Source organism: Cervus canadensis, chromosome 5 (assembly GCF_019320065.1).
Source record: "Cervus canadensis isolate Bull #8, Minnesota chromosome 5, ASM1932006v1, whole genome shotgun sequence".
NCBI classification, from domain to species: Eukaryota; Metazoa; Chordata; class Mammalia; order Artiodactyla; family Cervidae; genus Cervus; species Cervus canadensis.
The window spans coordinates 1,740,918-1,761,656 of NC_057390.1; the positions used below are offsets into that span (position 1 = coordinate 1,740,918).

At 51.1% G+C, this 20,739-nt stretch overlaps 1 protein-coding gene across 2 annotated transcripts in view; it reads left to right on the forward strand.

The window, feature by feature from the left end:
- The first annotated feature begins 6,040 nt into the window (after positions 1–6,040).
- Positions 6,041–20,739, forward strand: part of MALL (mal, T cell differentiation protein like) — a 32,806-nt gene continuing 18,107 nt past the window's right edge. Inside the window, exons 1-2 of one of the 2 annotated variants that reach the window (XM_043467752.1) lie at positions 6,041–6,058; positions 6,820–7,017. In XM_043467752.1, the coding sequence (XP_043323687.1) occupies positions 6,913–7,017 (105 nt within the window). In that variant the 5' untranslated portion in view covers positions 6,041–6,058; positions 6,820–6,912. Of the gene's footprint in view, positions 6,059–6,686; positions 7,018–20,739 lie in introns of those variants that run through there. The other variant, XM_043467753.1, reaches the window with a different exon arrangement.

A 20,739-nucleotide genomic window follows, 5' to 3' on the forward strand; every position in this document is an offset into this window, starting at 1 on the left:
AGCAGAGAATCCGAGGCAGAACCCTACTGACTCAAGACACCTCGTGTCTGAGGTTTACAATCGCCCATTTGTTCATTTGTTCATTCATTCACTCCATGTTTGCTGAGAAACTACTAGCAGCCTGCAATGCAGGAGACCTGGGTTCGATCTCTGGGTCTGGAAAATCCCCTGGAGAAGTGAATGGCAACCCACTCCAGTATTCTTGCTGGGAGAATCCCATGGACAGAGGAGCCTGGGGGGTCTACAGCGCATGGGTTGCAGAGTCAGACACAGCTGAGATGACTAAGCACACACTACCCTCCAGGCACAGCATTTGGCTCTGAGGACCTGGTGGGAGCAGCCCCCGCTGGGATCCCTGTCCTGACTTAGCGATGCCCAGTGTGGAAGTGATCGTGCGTGAGAACGTGAAGAAGGGCACAGCCAGCCAGAAGGGCCTCCCGCTGCGTCTTTCTGCTGTCGCTGCCGTGTTTAAACCCCAGCAGTCCTCTGGCCGGGGCATTGCGAGCCCTGCCACAGGCGCTAAGTCAGCGTCAGTGGAGGTGATCCCCTAAACTGCAGTCTCGCTCTGCAGCACCACCGCCCCATGTGGGGACCACCCTCCGCTCAGTTTGCATGAAAACTCGCCCTCTGAACTCCCACCATTCGCTGTCTGAAATTCAGGAACACGTGGATGTAATAACTTGTGGCTCCCTCAGGAGCCAGACTTGCTGGCTGAAATTCTGATCGTTGTTGCTCAATCGCTAAGTCGTATCCGACTCTGCGACCCCATAGACATCAGCAGCGCACCAGGCTTCCCTGTCCTTCACTCTCTCCCTGAGTCTGCTCAGACTCATGTCCGTTGAGTTGGTGATGCTATCCAGACATCTCATCCTCTGAAATTCCGATGTGGACGGGGAGGAGTGGCACTGTGCTGTGTCAGATAGGACAACGGAAGCCTCAGATTTGATGCCTCAGCGGCTGACACTGAATGAGCAGGTGGGGATGAGGTGGAAATCAGAAATCACAGGTGGAACACAGTTTGAACTCGGGACTTTGGAAACACGGCTAATGTGCAGTCCATTTCTCATGCTCTGGAGACAGACTGAACCTTAATCTCGTTTGTGTCTGACTTTGCCAACGAAGATTAACTTTGCAGAACTTTGTCCTTTTGAAGAGGCCACTTGGGCGATAACAGAAAGGACTCGAGGCTTTCTGAGCCCTCCACCAGGTAGGGCTCTCTGGGTGACCCCAAAATTGTCGCATGAGTCTGTCCTGTTCCTGCCAGCTGCCCTCTGACCTTGAAGAATTCTGTGCCTGACTGAAAGGGCACCGGGGACCAGATGGCCCCAGACACAGCCATTAACCACAGCGTCCTCCCAAGCCTGGTCCTTTGGGCATGTATGTTCTAACTCCCTCATATGAGGGTTGAAGTGACCTTGATTGGTTGAGAGAGTAATTGCAATGCAACTGTGTCTGAGTGAACAGGCCAGAGCCTGTGGGACATGAGTATCCCTGCAGCAATTTCACTTCCAGAAATCCAGAGCCTAGAGCTGTGTGCATGGGATGTATGCCGAGTGAGGTTAAGAAAAAAGCCAACAGACAGCAACAGACAGGGTTGGCAAACAGAGACGCTCTAGGTCCTTTGTAGCATTGTTTAGCCACTGGATCAAGCCTTCCCTGAAGCCAACATTTCCTCAACTTCTCACCTACACAAGGTAATAAGTCTCCCTGGTTGTTCAAACCAATTGGGATGGGTTATTCTAACATTTGCAGTAGGAGGAATGGGTACAATGTCTGTTCTTTCCCCAAGCATCTCCGGCTTTCTCCTGACCTGCCCCTTATCTGTTGGGCAACCAATAAATCTTTTCTGAAAAATGTATAATGTAACTTACTCAAGAGGAGACAGTTTAAAGAAGAAGAGACAAAAAAAAGAGAGAGAGAAGCAGTTGTCTTCAAAGTCTTTCTGACCAAGAGGGTAGAGTCAGTCATTTGAAAGCCTTTGTTGAGTGCTTAGTCTGTGCCCAGAAATATTCAATGTGAATAACGTCACGGCTTCTCTGAGGCTAACATCGTAGGAAGGGGCAGGGGTGGGAGATAAGCAACAGGCAAATGAATCAATAAACAAAAATATGAGGGAGTGGGGCTTCCCTGGTTGTCCAGGGGCTAAGACGCCGAGCTCCCAATGCAGGCGGCTCGGGTTCTATCCCTGATCAGGGAACTAGATTCTCCATGATGCAACGATGCAGCCAAATAAATAAAGACATAAATTTTTAAACATTTTTGAGTAAGTGCTATGCAGAGAATCAAAACAGGTTGGTGGAGTTTGGACTCTGGTCAAATAGAGATGGGTATTTAAGCGTTTTCTTCCCACTAAATGTGACAGAAGTCCTAGACACAATGCATGGAACAGCTTTCTGAGGACTCTGAAAAATAAGTAGAAGTGGGAAGATTTGGGAAGGAAAACAGAACTCCAAATACTACCAAACTAGTGGTGGGTTTCCCATTTTTTCCCCCTCCAGTATCTCCAGGCCTGGACTCAGAGTAACATGAAGTCCAGAATGTGCATGGGATACAGATGAAACACATCTCCAAAAAAGTGCTCCATTTCTGGGCTTAGGACTGGGAAAGAGAGCCTGTACTGGTCAGACGGGGGCTTCCCTGGCGGCTCATCGGTGAAGAATCTGCTTGCGATGCAAGAGACCCAGGTTTGATCCCTGAGTGAGGAAGATCCCCTGGAGAAGGAAATGGCAACCCCCTCCAGTATTCTTGCCTGGAGAATCCCATGGAGGGAGGAGCCTGGGGTCACAAAGAGTCAGACGTGACTCAGCCACTGAACCACCACCACCACCAGCACTGGTCAGAGTAGAGAAATCCCCTGTTTGTTTGCATTTTTTCCCGTTCTCTCCTGCCCTCGACCCTAGGCAGTCTAGTCACTGTTGAGCAGTGGCAGCCAGACAGGTGCCTACACTTTGAGGAGGAGAGCCCTTCTCCCTGACCAAAGGGACTGTGGTCCTAGCAGCATGGTGGCAAATCCCTCCTTCGCTCACTCTCGATTTCTCTCTGTATAAATATATCTTGTTGCTCTTTGGCCTGCATTGCAGGCACGTTCTTTACCAGCTGAGCAACCAAGGAAGCATAGCTGCCCCTAAACAACACACCAGAGGACTTTATAGCTGAGCAGCACGGTCCCAGACTGATCCCAGGTCCAAGGCTGCACACACACCAAACAGGTCTGAAAAGCACTGCACCGCTTTAAAAGATGAGCCGATGCTGTTCGGGAGATTTCATGCCAGAGAAGGTAGGCAGGAACTTGCAGCCTGCATCTGATCAAGCTAGTTGGCTGCTAAAACAAACAAAACAATTTATTTAAAATTAATTAATTTTTGGCTGCACTGGGTCTTCATCGATGCGCACGGGCTTTTTCTAGTTGAGGCGGGTGGGGGCTGCTCTCTAGTTGCGTGAGAGAGCTTCTCACTGCCGAATCTTTTCTCGTGGAGCGCAGGCTCAGAAGTTGTGGCACATGAACTTAGCCACCCTGTGGCATGTAGGATCTTCCCATTCCAGGGATCGAACCCATGTCCCCTGCATGGGCAGGTGGATTCTTAAGCACTGGACCACCAGGGAAGTCCCAACATTTCCTACAGGATTTAAAGAAGACCCATAATCCCATAACATAATATTCAAATTTCCCAGGATACGATCCACAGTGACTTGATATTTGAAGACCTAGGAAAATCTCAGTATCTTTCAAAGGGAAGAAACAAAAAGCAAGAGATAACAACGCTGAGATGACACAGTCGAATTGAGACACTGAAGTAGTTTCTTACAACCGTGCTCCAAGAGGTCAGAGCAAAGCCCCTCAAAATGAACAGATGGATAGATGGTCTCATTGGAGAAACATTTGATATGAAAAGAACCAAACTGAAGTTTTAGAAATAAAAAATAAAACCAAAATGAAAAAATTAATTTGGATGGGCTCAACAACAGAATGGAGATGATACTAAAAAAAATTCAGTAAACTTATAGTTCAATAGATCAATATAAATCAGTATAGATAGACCAATACAAATTGTCCAACTGAACAAAAGAAAGGAAATAGATTGAAAAAATAAACAGATCTTTAAGTATTTGTGGGACAATTCCAAATGGTCTAACATTCTTATCACCAGAGTCTCGGTAGAAAGACAGAAAGAGTGTGGTGCAGAAAAAAAATTTTTTGAAGAAATAATGGCTGAAAACTTTTTAAATTTGGTAAAAGACTTAGAGTTATGGACTAAAGAAGGTTAGTGAACAGCAAAACAAGATTAACTCAGAGAAAGCCATGCCCAGCCATGACAGAATCAAAGCATAAAATGAAAGACAAAGGAAAAACAGTCTTGAAAGCAACCAAAGAAAACAATTTGAATTACTGAGAATTTTGCATCAGAAGCCAGAAGTCAGAAGGTAGTAGAACATTTTTTTAAGTGCTGAAAGAAAACATAAAACTGACACCCCAGAATTCTATATTCTACAATAATACTGTTTAGGAGTAAAGATGGAATAAAGGCATTTTCAGATGAAGGAAAACTAAGGGAATTTATTGTTAACAGACTTGCTCTGAAAGAAATGCTATTAATAAATAAAGTTCTTTGGGCAGAAGGGGAAAGACACCAGAGGAAAGCTTGGGACTTCTGGAATGAAGGAACAGCAGCAGAAATTGTAAATATCTAGATAAACGCATTAATTTTTTTCTCTTAAAATATATATGATGGTTGAAAGCAAAAATCATAACATTATCTGATGTGCATATGCATCTATAATATATATAATCCCAGTAAGTATGCCATACTTTGTTGCATATAATAAAACATGACTTGGCTAAATAGAAAATGTTTGTGGGTGGTGGTTTAGTCGCTAAATCGTGATCGACTCTTTGCAACCACATGGACTGTAGCCTGCCAGGTTCCTCTGTCCATGGGATTCTCCAGGCAAGAACACTGGAGTGGGCTGCCATTTCCTTCTCCAGGGAATCTTCCCGACCCCAGGATCTAACCTGTGTCTCCCGCATTGGCAGGCAGATTCTTTACCACTGAGCCACCAGGAAAGCCCTATAGAATATTTTAAAATATGCCAATTTTTTTTTACAACTTTGCATTGTCACATCTTCACTTCTTAACATACGAATTGTCTCAGAAGGTAGAAGAGGCTTGGGCTCTGTCAATCTCTCAGGAGCTCTGGCCTCAGGTATTAGCTTCGCTTTGCAGATGAGAAATGAGCCGGAGAAAGATTCTTATCCTTCTTGCCTTCTCTGAGCTGTTCCCATGAATGCTGCGTTGTCGGTGGCCAAGTACAAGGTATCCTACAGCCCAAGACAGTGGCCACGGGTGAGTTACAGCAGTCAGGAGAGGCGGCAAGAGGTGGGAGTCCTAGGCAGCACCTGCATGCTACATCCATCCTGCAGGCGAGCGGGGGCTGGAAGGAGGTGGGATCAGGGCCTCACTCCCTCGCCAGATCCCCGCAGGCCAGGAGGAGGGCACAACCAGACTGGTTCAACGTTTGCTCACGAACACTTTGCCTCTCTTTGCAGTGCCTTTGCTGTAGGCTCATTCGTCCCATCTCCCCTGTTCCCTGGCTCTTTCCCAGCTCTCCCCCAACCAGGGGAGGTGGGGGAGGCAGACCCTGGAAGGCACTGTCCTTGCTCAGGAACTGGCCTTCCATGGCGGACATCTCCTGACCCCAGCTCGCAGGGCGGTCCTCTCATATCCCCTCCACTCCAATGAGAAGGAACCCCCCACCCTCACCTTGAGCATCCCCATCGGACTCTGGGGCGCTAGGCCATTCTCCAGGGTGGCCGAGTGGAAGGCAGACAGGCAAAGGGCCCACATCTCCAGGCCCTGTCTTTAGCAGGAAAGGAGCCTCTTGGCCGCTGGGTCACAGCCCTGGAGGCAGGCAGGCAGGCAGGAGACAGGAAGGAACTGGCCTGGCTGCAAACCCGGCTCCCCGGCACCGGCTCGGTGCAGGGGCCAGGCAGGGAGGGGAGGAGGGCTCTGCTTCCCACTGGGGTAGATTCATCCCAGAGACGGAGGCCTCCATCCGCTGGGTGAGAAAACTAGGGGAGAAGGCCAGTGACAAGAGTGCAGACAGAGAAGGAAGGGCCACATTGCCAGGGCCGGGCAGGAGTCGGACTGGCGTGGGGTCCTCAAGGATGGAGCAGGGGCAAGCGGGGCAAGCTGTGACCTTGACTTGACCGGGCAGAGTCTGGGTCTCCTTGCTCGGAAAAGAAGCAGAACAACCATGAGTCGGGCTGTAGGGAGCCCCAGAGGGGTCTGAAGTCTCCGTGGTTCCTAGGAGGTCCTCAGGGCTTCTCTGGTGGCCCGGACAGTAAAGAATCTGCCTGCTGTGTGGGAGACCTGGTTCAATCCCTGGCTTGGGAAGATCTCCTGGAGAAGGGCATGGCAACCCACTCCAGTATACTTGCCTGGGAAATTCCATGGACAGAGCAGCCTGGTGGGCTAGAGTCCATGGGGTTGCAAAGGGTCAGATGCGACTGAGCGGCTGAACACAGCACAGCACAGTAGGTCCTCAATGAACGGACCTTGTCACAGCGGGCAGCTCGGCCTGTTCTGGGCACCAGGTGCAAGTGGCTGCTGCAGCTGGCCTCCCCTGCAATAGCGTGCCTGGGATTCAGAACTTCCTTGGAGGAAAAAGTCTAGGAAGAGGCTCCTGCTCGCCTTCCTGAGCGGCTCTGCCGCAGCTGGTGGAAGGCCCGTCTGATGCACAAACCGCATTTCACTGAGGATTCTCTTGGCCGCAGCCAGTGGAAGGACCTGCTTGGCTGGAACTTTTTTTTTTCCCTTCCAGGCGACGTCTGATGGGTGTGTCAGGCAGGAGGTGATATTTGAAGGGCTGCGGGCACGGGCTGCCAAGCCAGGGCGCCAGGCAGAGGGTGAGAGCATGGCCTCCCGGGACCCGCCCGCCACCAGCCATGCCCCCTCCGACGTGCCCTCTGGGGTCTCGCTGTTTCTCACCATCCCCTACGCCTTCTTCTTGCCTGAGCTGGTGAGTGCGGCCATGGGGGCCACCTGCAGGAAGTGTGGCCGGGTGAGGAGTGGGAGGGAGCAAGGAGGGGCTGGCCTGGAGCTGGAAGCAGGCCCCTGGGGAAGGAGCACCGGGTCCAGAGCTGCCGTGGCCTCTCGTCTCCCATGGAGCTCAAGGCCTGGGGTCCCCTAATCCCTCCCAGAGCGCCTCTGGGCTTCTTCAGAGTGAGTGGGTCTCCTCCTCCCAAAACGAAACCAGCTCGGGTACTGGGCAGGCCACCTGGTGATCGGAGGCCGGAAGGAATCGCTAATGTGTCCTGGATCCTCAAGAAGATGTTGGGAATGGACTTCTATGTTGTGGTTTCTTTCCTCCAACTGCTTGCCTTCTGTACTTTTTTAAAGTTAGAAACAGGGGCACTCTGTCTTTCCTTCTGAGAGTAACCCTTCCTGTATTTTCCTAATTGACACTGAACTTTGACTTGTGTGGACTCCCCAGGGGAGGTTGCTTGAGACAACATGGGCCATAAAACAGTGAGACGCCCTGGGTGCTCTCAACGACTTCTCACTGCCTTGCTTTCCGGGTCTCTATGGCCAAGTTGGCCCCAACCTCTGCCGAGTTCAGAATGCTCATCAGAACCTGAGTCCACTCTGAGCCGGCTGTCACCATGTCCTCTTCACTGATGGGGACACAAGCCTGGTGAACGATTTAGGGCAGAGGAGCTTATTTCAGTCTTTGAATACCTTCTGAAATATCTAGCTTGTGGGAGGTATTTTCTTTCTTTCTTTAAGTTCATTTATTTTTAATTGAAGGACAATTGCTTCACAGTATTGTGTTGGTTTCTTCCAAACATCAGCATGAGTCAGTCACAGGCTTACCCGCGTCCCCTCTCACCTGCACACCCTTCCCACCTGCCTCCGCGTCCCACCCCGTGGGTCGTTACTGGTTTGAGCTCCCACTGGCTGTCTAGTGTACATGTGGTGATGTACATTTCCATGTCGCTCTCTCCATTCCTCTGTGGTGCTGCCCTGAACTGACAGCACTGGCCTTAGGCAGGGTGGTTCCAGCGCCCAGCTGAGCGGGAAGGTCCTCTCGGCCTGTCGTCTGCCTGGAAGGCCAGCCCGATTGAGCACCTTTTGGCATAAACTGGCTAAAGGATGCCCATTGGTGGCAATAAGAAAGGGAAGCCAGGCGGGGTGGGCCCGGCATTTGGGTGGCTCCAGCTGAAACCCCAGCCAAGAATAGGTTTCTGCCAGGCCTGGGTGTACAAGGGAGGGCGTCCTACCAGACTAAGGCATCTTTGTGCTCCCGAGCGTTCTCTGGACCAGGCGTGCCCCTCGCCTTGGAACAACCACAAGAATGGCCGGGGTGGGGGTGGACTTCCCCACGTGTTTGGAGCACGTGCTCCGTGTCAGTCACACCAGCCACTGGTGATAGGACCCCTACCCTGCCAGGTTCCCCGTCTGCTGGAGGAAGGCCCATGAGCCCTTCCACGATACAGTCAGTCGATGCTTGGCAGGTGGCCAGTGTCCTGGGCTGGGTACAAGCAAGAAGAGGCCGTCCAACCTTGTCAAGTCAGAGAGGAGTCCCAGCCTACCACCTGGGAGGCAACTTTGCAGTTAGACCTCAAAGGACAGGCTGAATCTCCAGGTTGCGGGGCAGGAGGGGGAAAGGCCTGGACTCCAGGGGAGGCCAGCTGGCAGAAGGCTGGAGGGATGGGATTTCCAGAGTAAGGACTGCAGGGCCATCTGGTCAGTCACCCCCAGGATACTGGGCTCCTGCAGATGGAATTTCTGGGGAGAGAAAAGTGCATGATTGTGCTGGGCTCTAGGGCTTTAGGTATCTTAGGGGGTGGGGTATTGTCACTGATTGCATTTCATTCATTTAGTTTTCTTTTGAAATAATTTTACGTTTATAGCAATGTTGGCAATAATAGTAAGAGTGCTCCCATGTACTCTCTACTTAGCTTCCCTTCAGGGCCACATTTACATAGTTCAGCTGTCAAAGTCAGGGAATTAGCATCAGTATTAGGCTATCAACTGTTCAGATTGTCCTGACAGTCCCCACAAATGTCTTCTTCCTGATCCAGGATCCAGCTCAGAATTCTGAGTGGCATTTGGTGGCCATAATTCCTTCATCTACTCTTTTTTTTTTATTAAGTATATTTAATTTTAACTTGATTTTCTGGTTACATTTCATTTCTTTTAAAAAAAACTTTTTGTTTTGAATTGGGGTATAGCCATATACAAGCTATAAGGGACTCAGCCACACATACACATGTATCCATTCTCCCCCAAGACCCCTTCCCATCCAGGCTGCCACATAACACTGAGCAGAGTTGCATGTGCTATACGATAGGTCCCTGTGGTTATCCTTTTTAAATATAGCCATGTGTACATGACCATTTCCATTTCCATGACCATTGTTTTTTTTTTTTTTTTTTGATGTGGACCATTTTTAAAGTCTTTATTGAATTTGTTACAATATTGCTTCTGTTTTATGTTTTGGCTTTTTGGCCACCAGTCATGTGGAGTCAATCTCAGCTCCCTGGGATTGAACCTGCATCCCCTGCATTGGAAGGTGAAGTCTTAACCACTGGACCACCAGGGAAGTCCCTCATCTACTTTAATCTGGACCAATTCCCACCATCTTTGTCTTGAGTCTTTTGAAGAATACTGATCAATTGTTGTGTACCATGTCGCTCCATTCAGCCTTGTCTGATGTTTCCTTATCACAAATTTAGTTTTAATTCTCAAGGAATCCTTATTCATTATTGAACACTTAGAAGATTACGGAAAGAAATATAATCCATATATATGCATGTATGCATGCATGCTCAGTCATGTCTGTCTGACATAGACTGTAGCCCACCAGACTCTTCTGTCCATGGAATTCTCCAGGCAAGAATACTAGAGTGGGTTGTTATGCCCTCCTCCAGGGGATCTTCCCAACCCAGGGATTGAACCCATGTTTCCCACATTACCAGTGGATACTTTACCATCTGAGCTACCAGGGAAGTCCAAGAATACTGGAGTGGGTACCCTTCTGCAGGGAATCTTCCCGAACAAGTGTCTCCTGCATTGCAGGCAGATTCTTTACCAGCTGAGCTACCAGGGAAGCCCATTTATACACATATGTGTGTATTTAATGAATTTATTCTGTACCTGCTCTTTTGCATATGCTTGTTCCTTAAATGAGGGTTCCTAGCATGGAATATGGAGAAGGCAATGGCAGCCCACTCCAGTACTCTTGCCTGGGAAATCCCATGGACGGAGGAGCTTGGTAGGTTACAGTCCACAGGGTCACTAAGGCGGACACGACTAAGCGACTTCACTTTCACTTTTCACTTTCATGCACTGGAGAAGGAAATGGCAACCCACTCCAGTGTTCTTGTCTGAAGAGTCCCGGGGACAGAGGAGCCTGGTGGGCTGCCGTCTATGGGGTCGCACAGAGTCAGACACGACTGAATCGACTTAGCAGCAGCATGGAATATAAGACCAAGCATGCATCATATCTGGGGTGTGGATGGAGAGGTAAGCAGGAGAGGAAGGGAGAATTCCAGGTGGTGATTGATTCTGTTTTGTTTTGTTTTGGTCACGCCAAGCAGCTCACAGGATCTTAGTTCCCCGACCAGGGATCGAACCTGAGCCCCCCTGTAGTGGAAGCTTGGAATCTTAACCACTGGATGGTCAGGGAAGTCCTGGTGGTTGATTCTGATCGCCATGAGCAGATGTGCTGGACTAGAGAGGAGAGAGCAGGGCCAGCCTAGCAGAAGTCCCCTTGTCCTGGGCCTCCTGAGTATGCTGACTGCTTCCACACACAGAGCTGACCACAGAGCCCCAGACCTTGGGGTCCCAGATTCTCAGTCTGTGGACCTAAGGCATCACAGACAGCCACGTGCTTTTCTAAGGCAGAGAGCAGATTTTTCCAGGGGGTGGATTCTAAAACTGGGAGCTCAGGACAGCAAAAAGGGGCAGAGAAGGCAAAATCCGTAACCTGGATTCACAGGTGGTCCATAAGGGGGTGCCAGGGTGTACACTTGTGGTGACTGCAGGCGTACTTCCATCCAGCCACTGTGCCCCAAGACAGCGAGGGTCTTCCCATGGAGCGAGGGTCCAAAAACTCTAGGCGTGCAGAATTCAACAAGGGCTCCCTTGAGTCCTCGCACCACCTCTGTAGCCAAGAATCTCTGCCTCTTTCGTATCAATGATGATGACAGACAAGGACAGTGTAGACGCTGGGGGTCTGCATGTTCCCGGCTAGCTCTGCTCCCCGAAGACTGCTCTTACAGAGCTTTGCCTAAATAACTTTATTTTAGAGTCTTTCACACTAAAATGCACATTTTAAAACTTCTGTCATGATTATATATAAATAGGCAGATGCAAAGACATTTCAGAGAGGTCTCCCACACAGTAGTCACAGCTTTCATAATAACTCTCTACTATTTAATACAATATCAACCAGGTAACTGATGTTCATGGGCTATGTCTATATTCCATGCCATTTTCTCACGTGTGTAGATTCATGTAACCACTACCATCAAGACACAGAACCATTCCATCACCATGAAGACCTCCCTCCTGCTTCTGTTTTAAATTTTGTTGGCCACGCTGGATGGCATGCAGGATCTTAGTTCCCTGCTCAGGGATTAAACCCACGCCCCCTGAAGTGGAAGTATGGCATCTTAATCGCTGGACCAGCAGGGAAACCCTTGCTTTCATATGATGGTTCCCCGACCTTATTCTCTCTCACCACCCTTCCCCACCCTTGGAAACCACTAATTCCATCTTTGTAATTTTCTTATTTCAAGAAAGTCACAGAAATGAATAGAATCATACAGTACACAGTCTTTAACGACTAGCTTCTTCCACTCACCATAATGTCTACGCGAATGCTTCAGTTGCCCAGCTGTGTCTGACTCTCTGTGACCCCGTGGACTGTAGCCCACCAAGCTCCTCTGTCCATGGGCTTTTCCAGGCAAGAATACTGGAGAAGGTTGCCATTTCTTCCTCCAGGGTATTTTCCTGACCCAGGGATCAAATCCAAGTCCCCTGCATCTCCTGCATCAGTAGGTGGATTCTTTACCACCATGCCACCTGGGAAGCCCCATAATGCCTTTGGGGCCCATCCAAATCATGTGCATTTCAGTCGTGTGTCCCTTTTCATTGCTGTGTGATATTCCACAGTGTGGATTTACCACAGTTTGTTTAACTACTGACGTAGTGAGAGGCATTTTGGTCTTTTGCAATTTTTAGCTATTCTGATAAAGCTGCTATGAGCGTTCACATATAGGCTTTTGGGTGGATGTAAGTTTCACTTTTCTGGGTAAATGCCAGAGTGAGTATGATTTCTGTAAGTGTCTGCTTCATTTTTTATTAAGAAACGGACAATCTGTTTTCCAGAGTGGCTGGACCATTTTACATTTCCACGGGCAATGGATGAGCCTTTAGAGAGTTTAATGTTTAAGTCTGCATTTTGCTTGGTTTATGGTTGAATTCAGATTTCTCATCTGAAAACAGTATTAATTTCAAAACCTAAGTTCCAAGCTTGAGGAGGCTTTGAATCGGTGCATTTTAAGGTGAGAGCAGACGTTGTTTATTTCCTCTCTCCATCTCTCTGTGAGTGTGGGAGTCTGCTGGTGCCAACGCTGGGTGGGCAGGGGACCAGGTGACTCACAGCCTCACTGCCTGGCTCTTAACAGCAAACACTGCGGGCGTTGGGCCTGGGGCAGGGAGCACGTGACCCCCTGAGTCCCTGCCTGCTCTAAACTGGCTCATCAGCTTTTTTTTTTTTAACAAGATGAAAGGGTGAACATAGGACTAACCCCAGCGACTACAACTAGGGAGAGTTTTATAAATAAGAGTGCAAGGAGTCCAACCTTTTCACTAGTTCACTTATTAATTAGATACTTGACTCATTATAAAGAAACAGCTGGGAAGGTTTCTAGAGAGTCAGCTGATTAAAAGGAAAGATGATTTGAACACCCTGTTCGGTGTTCAATGTTTTCAGCTTTTTAATTTGCCTGCACAATGGTCAGAAGGAAATATTCTGACACCCTCCACCCCCTCTCCCAACCCACACTCCCCCACCCCCTCCCCCAGAAGCTCATTCCAGAACCTTGCAGCTGGGAAGTTCACCTTGATGTCTTATCCACATCCCCATTTTCACATGCAGTTCAGCCGATTTCTTTTTCTACTCTGTCTATACATAAATGGGCTTCCCTGATGGCTCAGTCAGTGGCCGAGAATCCACCTGCGATGCAGGAGATGCGGTTGGATCCCTGGGTTGGGAAGAACCCCTGGAGGAGGAAATGGCAACCCACTCCAGTGTTCTTGCCTGGAGAATCCCATGGGCAGAGAAGCTGGAGGCTACCGTTCGTGTGGTCACAAAGAGCTGGACACGACAGAGCACACACGTAAGGCAAGGCTGGATGTAAAAGCCTGTCTGAGAACTTACTGAACCCTGGAGCCATCTGCCAACTGTGTGGGGTTGAGAGAGGGAAGTAGGGCTCATCTCGGGCCTGGCTTAGGGCAAGCAGGTTCCTTCCTCTTTGTTATAACACTTCTTTAGAAGCTGAGTTTTCCAAAAGGAAAAATCCTTTCTCCTGTTTCCTTCTGCTCCGCTTTCAATTCTCTATACTTCTGGGAAGCAGCAAAAGTAAACTCAGTTTGCTCCAGCTTTTCTTCATCTTTTGGGGCATCTGTCCTTCCCTTCATTCCATACCTGGTCCCCGGCCTCACCCCCTCTGACCTCGCCTGGCCCCTGCAGGACCAGGGGATCAAAGGCCTCCATGGCCAGGGTACCACTGAGACCCAACGAAATGATGCCCATGGAGGCGCTGGGAAGCTGCAATAGGAAGAGGGCACCGGGAAGAAAAAGTGTGAGGCTGGGGGAGAGCAAGGCTGCTGAGAAGAACTGCAGAGGAGAGGAGCAGGAGCAGAGAGGAGCCACGTAAGAAGGACCCAGATTCCAACTCCCCAGAGACCCGGACCCACTTTGGCTTCCTGGCCCCAGGCCCAGCCCTTCCCCTCAGAGGCCCCTGATGTGTCCAGGTTCAGTCACACAGAGTCAGTTGAGGGGGATAAGCCTGGCTCTGTTGCTTAGTGGCTGTGAGACCCTGGGCAGGTGACTTAACCACTCTGAGCCTCAACGACGGGGCAGCATCAGCAAAGATCTGCTAAGACAACTCTGGGTTTGCAGTAAGGACTTTCCTGGAAGCATCCACACAAGAAATGTGAGCCCACACCACGTTATTGGTGGTGGTCATCCAAACCTCTTGCTAAAAACCGTGGGTCTTTGGGCTTCCCTGGTGGTCCAGTGGCCAAGACTCCTCACTCCCAGTGTAGGGGGTCCAGGTTCAATCTCCAGTCAGGGAACTAGATCCCACACACCGCAACTAAGAGTTTGTATGCCACAACTAAAGACCTGGCACAGTTAAATAAATAAATACAATTTTTTAGAAAGTGTGAGTCTCTCATGAACAAATTTCAGTTGCAAACCAAGAAATATTTACTGAGGTATTACTATTGTTCTAGATTCATGCTTTGCTCTCAGGGGGTTACAAGAATAAAAAGACACTAATAAACAATAAAAGGGATATGGTAAGTCATGGATCCTGTCTTAAAGGGGCGATGCATGAACATTAAAGAGCACTCTGAGACAGGGAAAAAGTAAGGGTGCATAGCCTCACTTGTTAAAGGCTCCTGGAGTGTAGGGACGCTGTCAGGACAAGCTTGCTCAGGGTGAGAATTTGGTATTCTTTCCAGGGTTTGGATTAAGGGATTAGATATTTGCTTGTTCTTACCAGGGCTTCCCAGGACTCAGAGGAGTGTATACACTCAGACTGTAAGGAAATGTATACAAACGTGTACACTCAGACTGCAAGGAAAGAGGAAGACAATCCCACTTAAATCCCATGTATTCACTCAACAAATATTTATTGAGCCCCTACCCCATGGCAACCACAGGACTGTAAAGAGGCAGAAGACAGACACGGCCCCCGCCTTGGGGAGTCTGATGCCTGACGGGGGCAGATGGAGCCTAGGTAGGAAGGACAGTAAGTGGTGCCCGTCATGTTTGGGAGAGAATGGAATGCCCAGGAATTTCTGCCCGCAGATAGGATGCAGCCTAGGGGATTGTTCGCACCATTGCTGCAAGGCTGAAAGGGCAGAGAGAAGAAGCTGAAGCCCCAGACGCTGATGAGTACACGAAGCGACTGCCATGCACCCAGGAGTCACGTGAGGGGTCACGTGAGGGGGGGCCCCACCCAGTGGGCTGTGGGCCTCGTGGGGAGGGGGTGTGCTGAGGCCAGTGGTCTCCCCAGAGCAGAGGCACAGGGACCCTAAGGTTGGGGAAAACCCCAAGGAGTGATGGCGACAGGACCTAGGAAAGCCTCCTTTCCTAGTCAACCCCCTCAAGTCCTCCCAGGGCCAGAACCTCGCAAGAATCCAGGTTCCAGACTTGCCTGATGGTCGGCGGCTCACTCCGTGCTCCCAGCGCAGGGGGCCCAGGTTCAATCCCTGGGCAGGGAGTTAGATCCCAAATGCTGCAACTAAGGACCTAGTCAAATTGTGTGCGTGCATGCTCAGGCGTGACCGACTCTTCATGGCCCCGTGGACTGTAAGTTGCCAGGCTCCTCTGTCCATGGGATTTCCCTGGGAGCAGTACTGGTGCAGGTTGCCATTTCCTGCTCCAGGGGATCTTCCTGACCCAGGGATTGAACCAGCCTCTCTTTCATCTCCTGCAATGGCTGGCAGATTCTTTACCACTGTGCCACCTGGGAAGCCCCTAACTATGACCTGGTGCAGGCAAATAAATAAATAAATATTAAAAAAAAAAACAAAACCTGAAAAAGACCAGTGGCAGAGCAGACCACAGCAAGACAGGTTTGAGCTGAGGGACCCTCGGAACTAACAGCCCACATCATCAGTTCTGCACACTCCCCGCCTTCAGGCCCTGTTCTTCCTCCAAGAATTCGGCTGAACCACATGCAACCCTCCCTGAGCTGGTGGCCTCTCTCAGTTCGGACAAGACAGGCCGCCAAGCCTGCTGCTGGAAGGCCAGGCCCCAGGAGAACTCCTCTCACAGCAGGTGCCCCGAAGGAAACAGCCGGGTGCCCTGGTACACTGTCGCCTGGACCGAGGCGCCCCAGATAGGAAGGCTCACCGATAAGCAGGCCCCGCCTGCAGCCAGCGCCCTACCGGGGGTGCTCTGCCTGGAGGACTTTCCCCGGGGCGAGGAGAGGTTTCTAGAGTGTTGTCCAGGCTGGCAGCGGCAGGAAGTAGGCCAGAGTGGGGCGGGATGGAGGAGCCCCACGTGGGTTCCCAGCCTTGATGCTCTCACCAGCCCTTCCCTGCTTCCTCCCCCGCCTTGCAGCCAGCCTGCCCCTCAGCTGCCGCTACCTAGACAGATGTCCTCTGTCTCGGCCAGCTCTGCTGCAGCAGGCGACAGGCCCACGGCTCCTCGGGGGCACAGCTCCATCACTCCTGCCGCAGGCAGCCCAGGGTGGGGTCTCCATGGACTCCCACCGGGGGGCCAGATAACACAGGTGTGGGGCTCCAGAGTCCTCTGATCTATTTCAAAGACGTCACACACACCCCCTCCGCCAGCCCCTTCCCTTGGAGGGATTCTCTGCCCCTACTTGCCCATCTGACTCTCTCTGCCCACATGATGCTGGGTGGGAGGAGTAGTATGTTTGTTTGAACATCCTCTTCTCTCTCTCTTTTTTTAAAATTTATTTGGCTGCTCTGGGTCTTAGTGGCACATAGAGTCTTCAGTCTCCTGGCTGCAGGTTCTAAGTTGCAGCATGTTGGATCTAGTTACCTGACCAGGGAGCAAACCCAGGTGCCCTGCATTGGAAGCTCAAGAGTCTCAGCCACTGGACCACCCTGAACACTGTCCTCTTTGACAGGACGTTCTTGGCTAGCCCTTCCTATGTGTGAGGGTATGGGTGAGGATAAAACAGATGGGTGTTTGTTCCCATTTGGTCCCAGCTCCTGGCAGAAATGGGCTTCCCAGGTGGATCAGTGGCAAAGAATCTGCCTGACAAGCAGGAGACTCAGGTTCCACCCTTGGGTCAGGAAGATCCCTTGGAGAAGGAAATGGCAACCCACTCCAGTATTCTTGCCTGGGAAAGCCCATTGACAGAGGAGCCTGGTGGGCAACAGTCCATGGGGTCCCAAGAGTCAGACACGACTTAGCGACTAAACAACAACAACTTGGCAGAAATGCCCGTCCGTGTCTGGGCCAGTGGGGGGCCAAGAAGGCGTCAGGGCCGGCCACCTGGGTGGGCAGCAGGCCCACAAAAGCGAGCCTGAGCTGCCAGTGAGTGGAGAGTCCAACAGGCTGCCTCCTGCCTCCTGCCCAAGTCGGTCAACAGCACACGCTGGGCACCTGTGCGTCATGCCAGGCTCCCTGCCCCACACCAACGACTCAAGACCACAGGGCAGAGTCCTCCATCCAGGAGCTAGGGGGGAGTAAGCAAGAGCAGCTGCCTGGAGGAGGTGACATTGGTCCAGCACCTGTTTTCGAGGATCTGGCCTGAGACTAGCAGGGAAGGAGCAAGCTGGGCAGGAGTCCCCGGGGACTCCTTGGGTCCTCGGAGCCTAAGGGCAGGAACACCGCCACTGGTCACAAGAAGTCAGCAGTTCCTGGGGGAAGGAGGAGGTGGGACCTCCCCTGAGCCCAGGGGCTCACTGGAGGACTTCCTGGGGACAGCGTGAAGGGTCACAAGATTAATAAGCACAGTGGAGCCAAGAAGGGAGGTGGTGGGGCTGGGGAATGGGGAAGTCTGTCCACGAGGCCACTGTGGGGAGCAATATGCATTTATACTGCTTCTTTACATCTTTCCTGTATTTTCTAACTGTACTAAGGTACACAAGCTTTTTATAAAAAGTGGAGGGATGTGTTCCCCAAAAGGCTTAGTTGTTTTTTTTTTTTTAGGAATAAGAATGTTTTTATTATCCTAGTTTATATTACATTGTAAATCTGTACTGTTGAGTCAATGAGAGGTTGGGCCAGTGGGAAGGGGGGGGCCGGGTCTGAATGGTGGGTGCGGTCCTAGGGGAGGAAGCGATGGAGGGAGGGGAGGAAAGCAGAGGGCCTGGCCTCTGAATCACCAGCCCCTCCCTACGGCATCCTGCCCCTCCTGGGCTCACACCCCAGGGCAGGCACTGATTTCCCCGGCGTGGGGCCAGCCCAGGCCTGAGAGCTCTTGAGGGTACCAGGAGCTCCTAATATGGCTTGTTCTGCAGGGGGCGGGTGGACGGAGCTGTGGCCTGCTCCATTGTTTCTGGAGTGGACCGGATAAGACAGGGGTCCTCGTGGGAGTTCAAGGGGCCTGGGCAGGCAATTTCCTGTCACCCTTAAAGCCACAGAGAGAAAATTCTCATTGACTGTTTTGGAAGGGTCCTGGGTTGAATCATGGCGCCTAGAGCTTCCACATAAAGCCGGTGGTTTGGGAGTCCGGGACCGCAGCCCAGGCCGGCCACATGGCCCCTGCTCATGGGTACTTGTGGGAGGTCGCTTGATCTCTCAGAACCGGCTTCCTCCCCCATCAGAGGAGGTGACATGCCAGCCCAAAGAGCTTCACAGGCTGCAGAGATGGTGGCAATCAGAACCCACATGGGCGCTGGGCTTCCTGCGCCGCCCACAGGGAGGGCCGCAGCCAGGTGAGGACTTCAGGGGTGCTTGCCCTCTCCCCCCCCCCGGGAGGGCCTGAAAGAGGCTGGGCCCCTATCCACTAGCTGTGGAGGCCCTGGTGCCTTTATGCCAAGTTCCATCACCGCAGACGGAGGACGTTCCAGGAGCTCCTCCGAGTTTCCCTTCTCCCTTCCTCTCAGAGGCTCACACTTCCCACACAGACCTCAGCGTGGTCCCCCGGGGCCAGGCCACCAGAGCTGCGAGCTGATGCCAGGGAGGGTATGGGGGGTGCTCTGGGGGGCAGGGGGCCCACACCAGCCTGGACTGAGGCTCTTGGCAGAAGGAGGCAGACTGGAGCTAGGGGTCCACTCCTGGCCGTGATGCACGGAAAAAAATGTGTTTCCGTGGCAACTTTGTGTGTGTGTGTGTGTGTGTGTGTGTCTGTGTGTGACTAATTAAAACAAAAGATTCAGGAAACGGTATTTCCCCTTCCTATGAATAATCCACAGTATTTTCTTCACTAGTCTACTTACCTGTTTTTTTCAAACCCAGCTACTTTTTATTGAAGTAAAGTTGATTTACTATGTTGTGTTAGTCTCAGATGCAGAGCAAAGTGATTCATATATATTCTTCCAGATTCTTCTCCATTGTTTTTGTTTTAGATAGATTTACTCATTTATTTGCGGCTGAGCTGGGCCCTCGGTGTTCTGGTGGGCTTTCTCTGGTCGCAGTGAGTGGCGGCTGCTCTTGTTGCAGGGCACAGGCTCTTAGCGAGGGGGCTTCAGCAGCTGTGAGCACTGGCCTAGCTGCTAAAGTCCTGCGGGACCTTCCTGGACAAGGGGTTGGATCCATGTCCTCTGTACTGCAAGGTGAACTTGTAGCCACTAGACCACCAGGGAAGTCCCCCTCCATCACGGGTTTTCACAAGATACTGCACATAGTTTTTCCTGTGCTATACAGTAGGTCCTTGCTGTTTATCTGTTTCATACATAGCGCTGTGTGTCTGTTAATCCCAAACCCCAGGTGCATCCCTCCCTCCCCTTTTTCCTTTGGCAACCGTGAGTTTGCTTTCTATGTCTGTGAGTCTGTTTCTGTTTTGTAATAAACTCCTTTGCATCTTTATAAGATTCTACGTGTAAGTGATCTCATAAGACATTTGTCTTTGCCTGACTTTCTTCACTTAGTATGACCATCTCTAGGTCCATTCATGTTGCTGCTAGTCTATTTAAATTTTTTTTAATGTTTATTTGTTCATTTGGCTGCTCCAGGGCTTGTTGTGGCGTGTGGGGATCTTCTGTCTTCATTGTGACATGCAGGATCTTTACCTTCCTGACCAGGAGTCGAACCCCGGGCCCCCTGCCACTGGACCACCAGGGAAGTCCCTACTTAACCTTTTAATGCCGGTAGTGAGCAGGTGGATTTCATCACCCACTAACAGATCTCAGCCGCCGTTTGGAAGGCTGGACGCTGGGCGCGCTGCACAGGCTCCGGAGACTGCTGGGTGGTGGCTGAGTTTGGCCTGGGGATTCCGGGAAGCCAAGTGGGGGAGTTCTAAGAGGTGGGGAAGTTCATGAGAGCAGACTCTCCTCCCAGGTCCTTAGCAGTGCTGTGACGAGGGCTGCCACTGGCTCAGAATGGCTGGAACAGAAGGGAAGTGGAAGACCTCACATTCCCAGAAGCCCGGAGGAGCTGGCGGGCTCTGACTAGGCTGGTTCTTTGGCAGCACAGTTGTGTCATCCAACCCAGCCTCTTCCTGTCTCTCTCCTCTTCCTCATTATAGCTCCAGGCCTAAACCCAGACAAGCCATGGCCAGAGCAAGGGCAGAACTCTCTCATCCCTGAGGCAGGGAGAAACCCTTCCCAGGACCCCGAAGCCTTGCATCTGTGTCCAGGGTGGTCACAGGCTGTGGACACATACCCTGTGTGGGACAACACAGCCAAGAGCTATGTTGAGCCTGATGGATGCTGGAAAGTCACCTGCTACATCTCCTGCCCCCCACCCCCACCCCACTGCCCACCAGTACACCCAGTTGGGCAATTTATTCCATAGGAAGAATTTATGTATTTATCTTATCGCTCCTCGGGCTTTTCTCTAGTTGTGGCACGC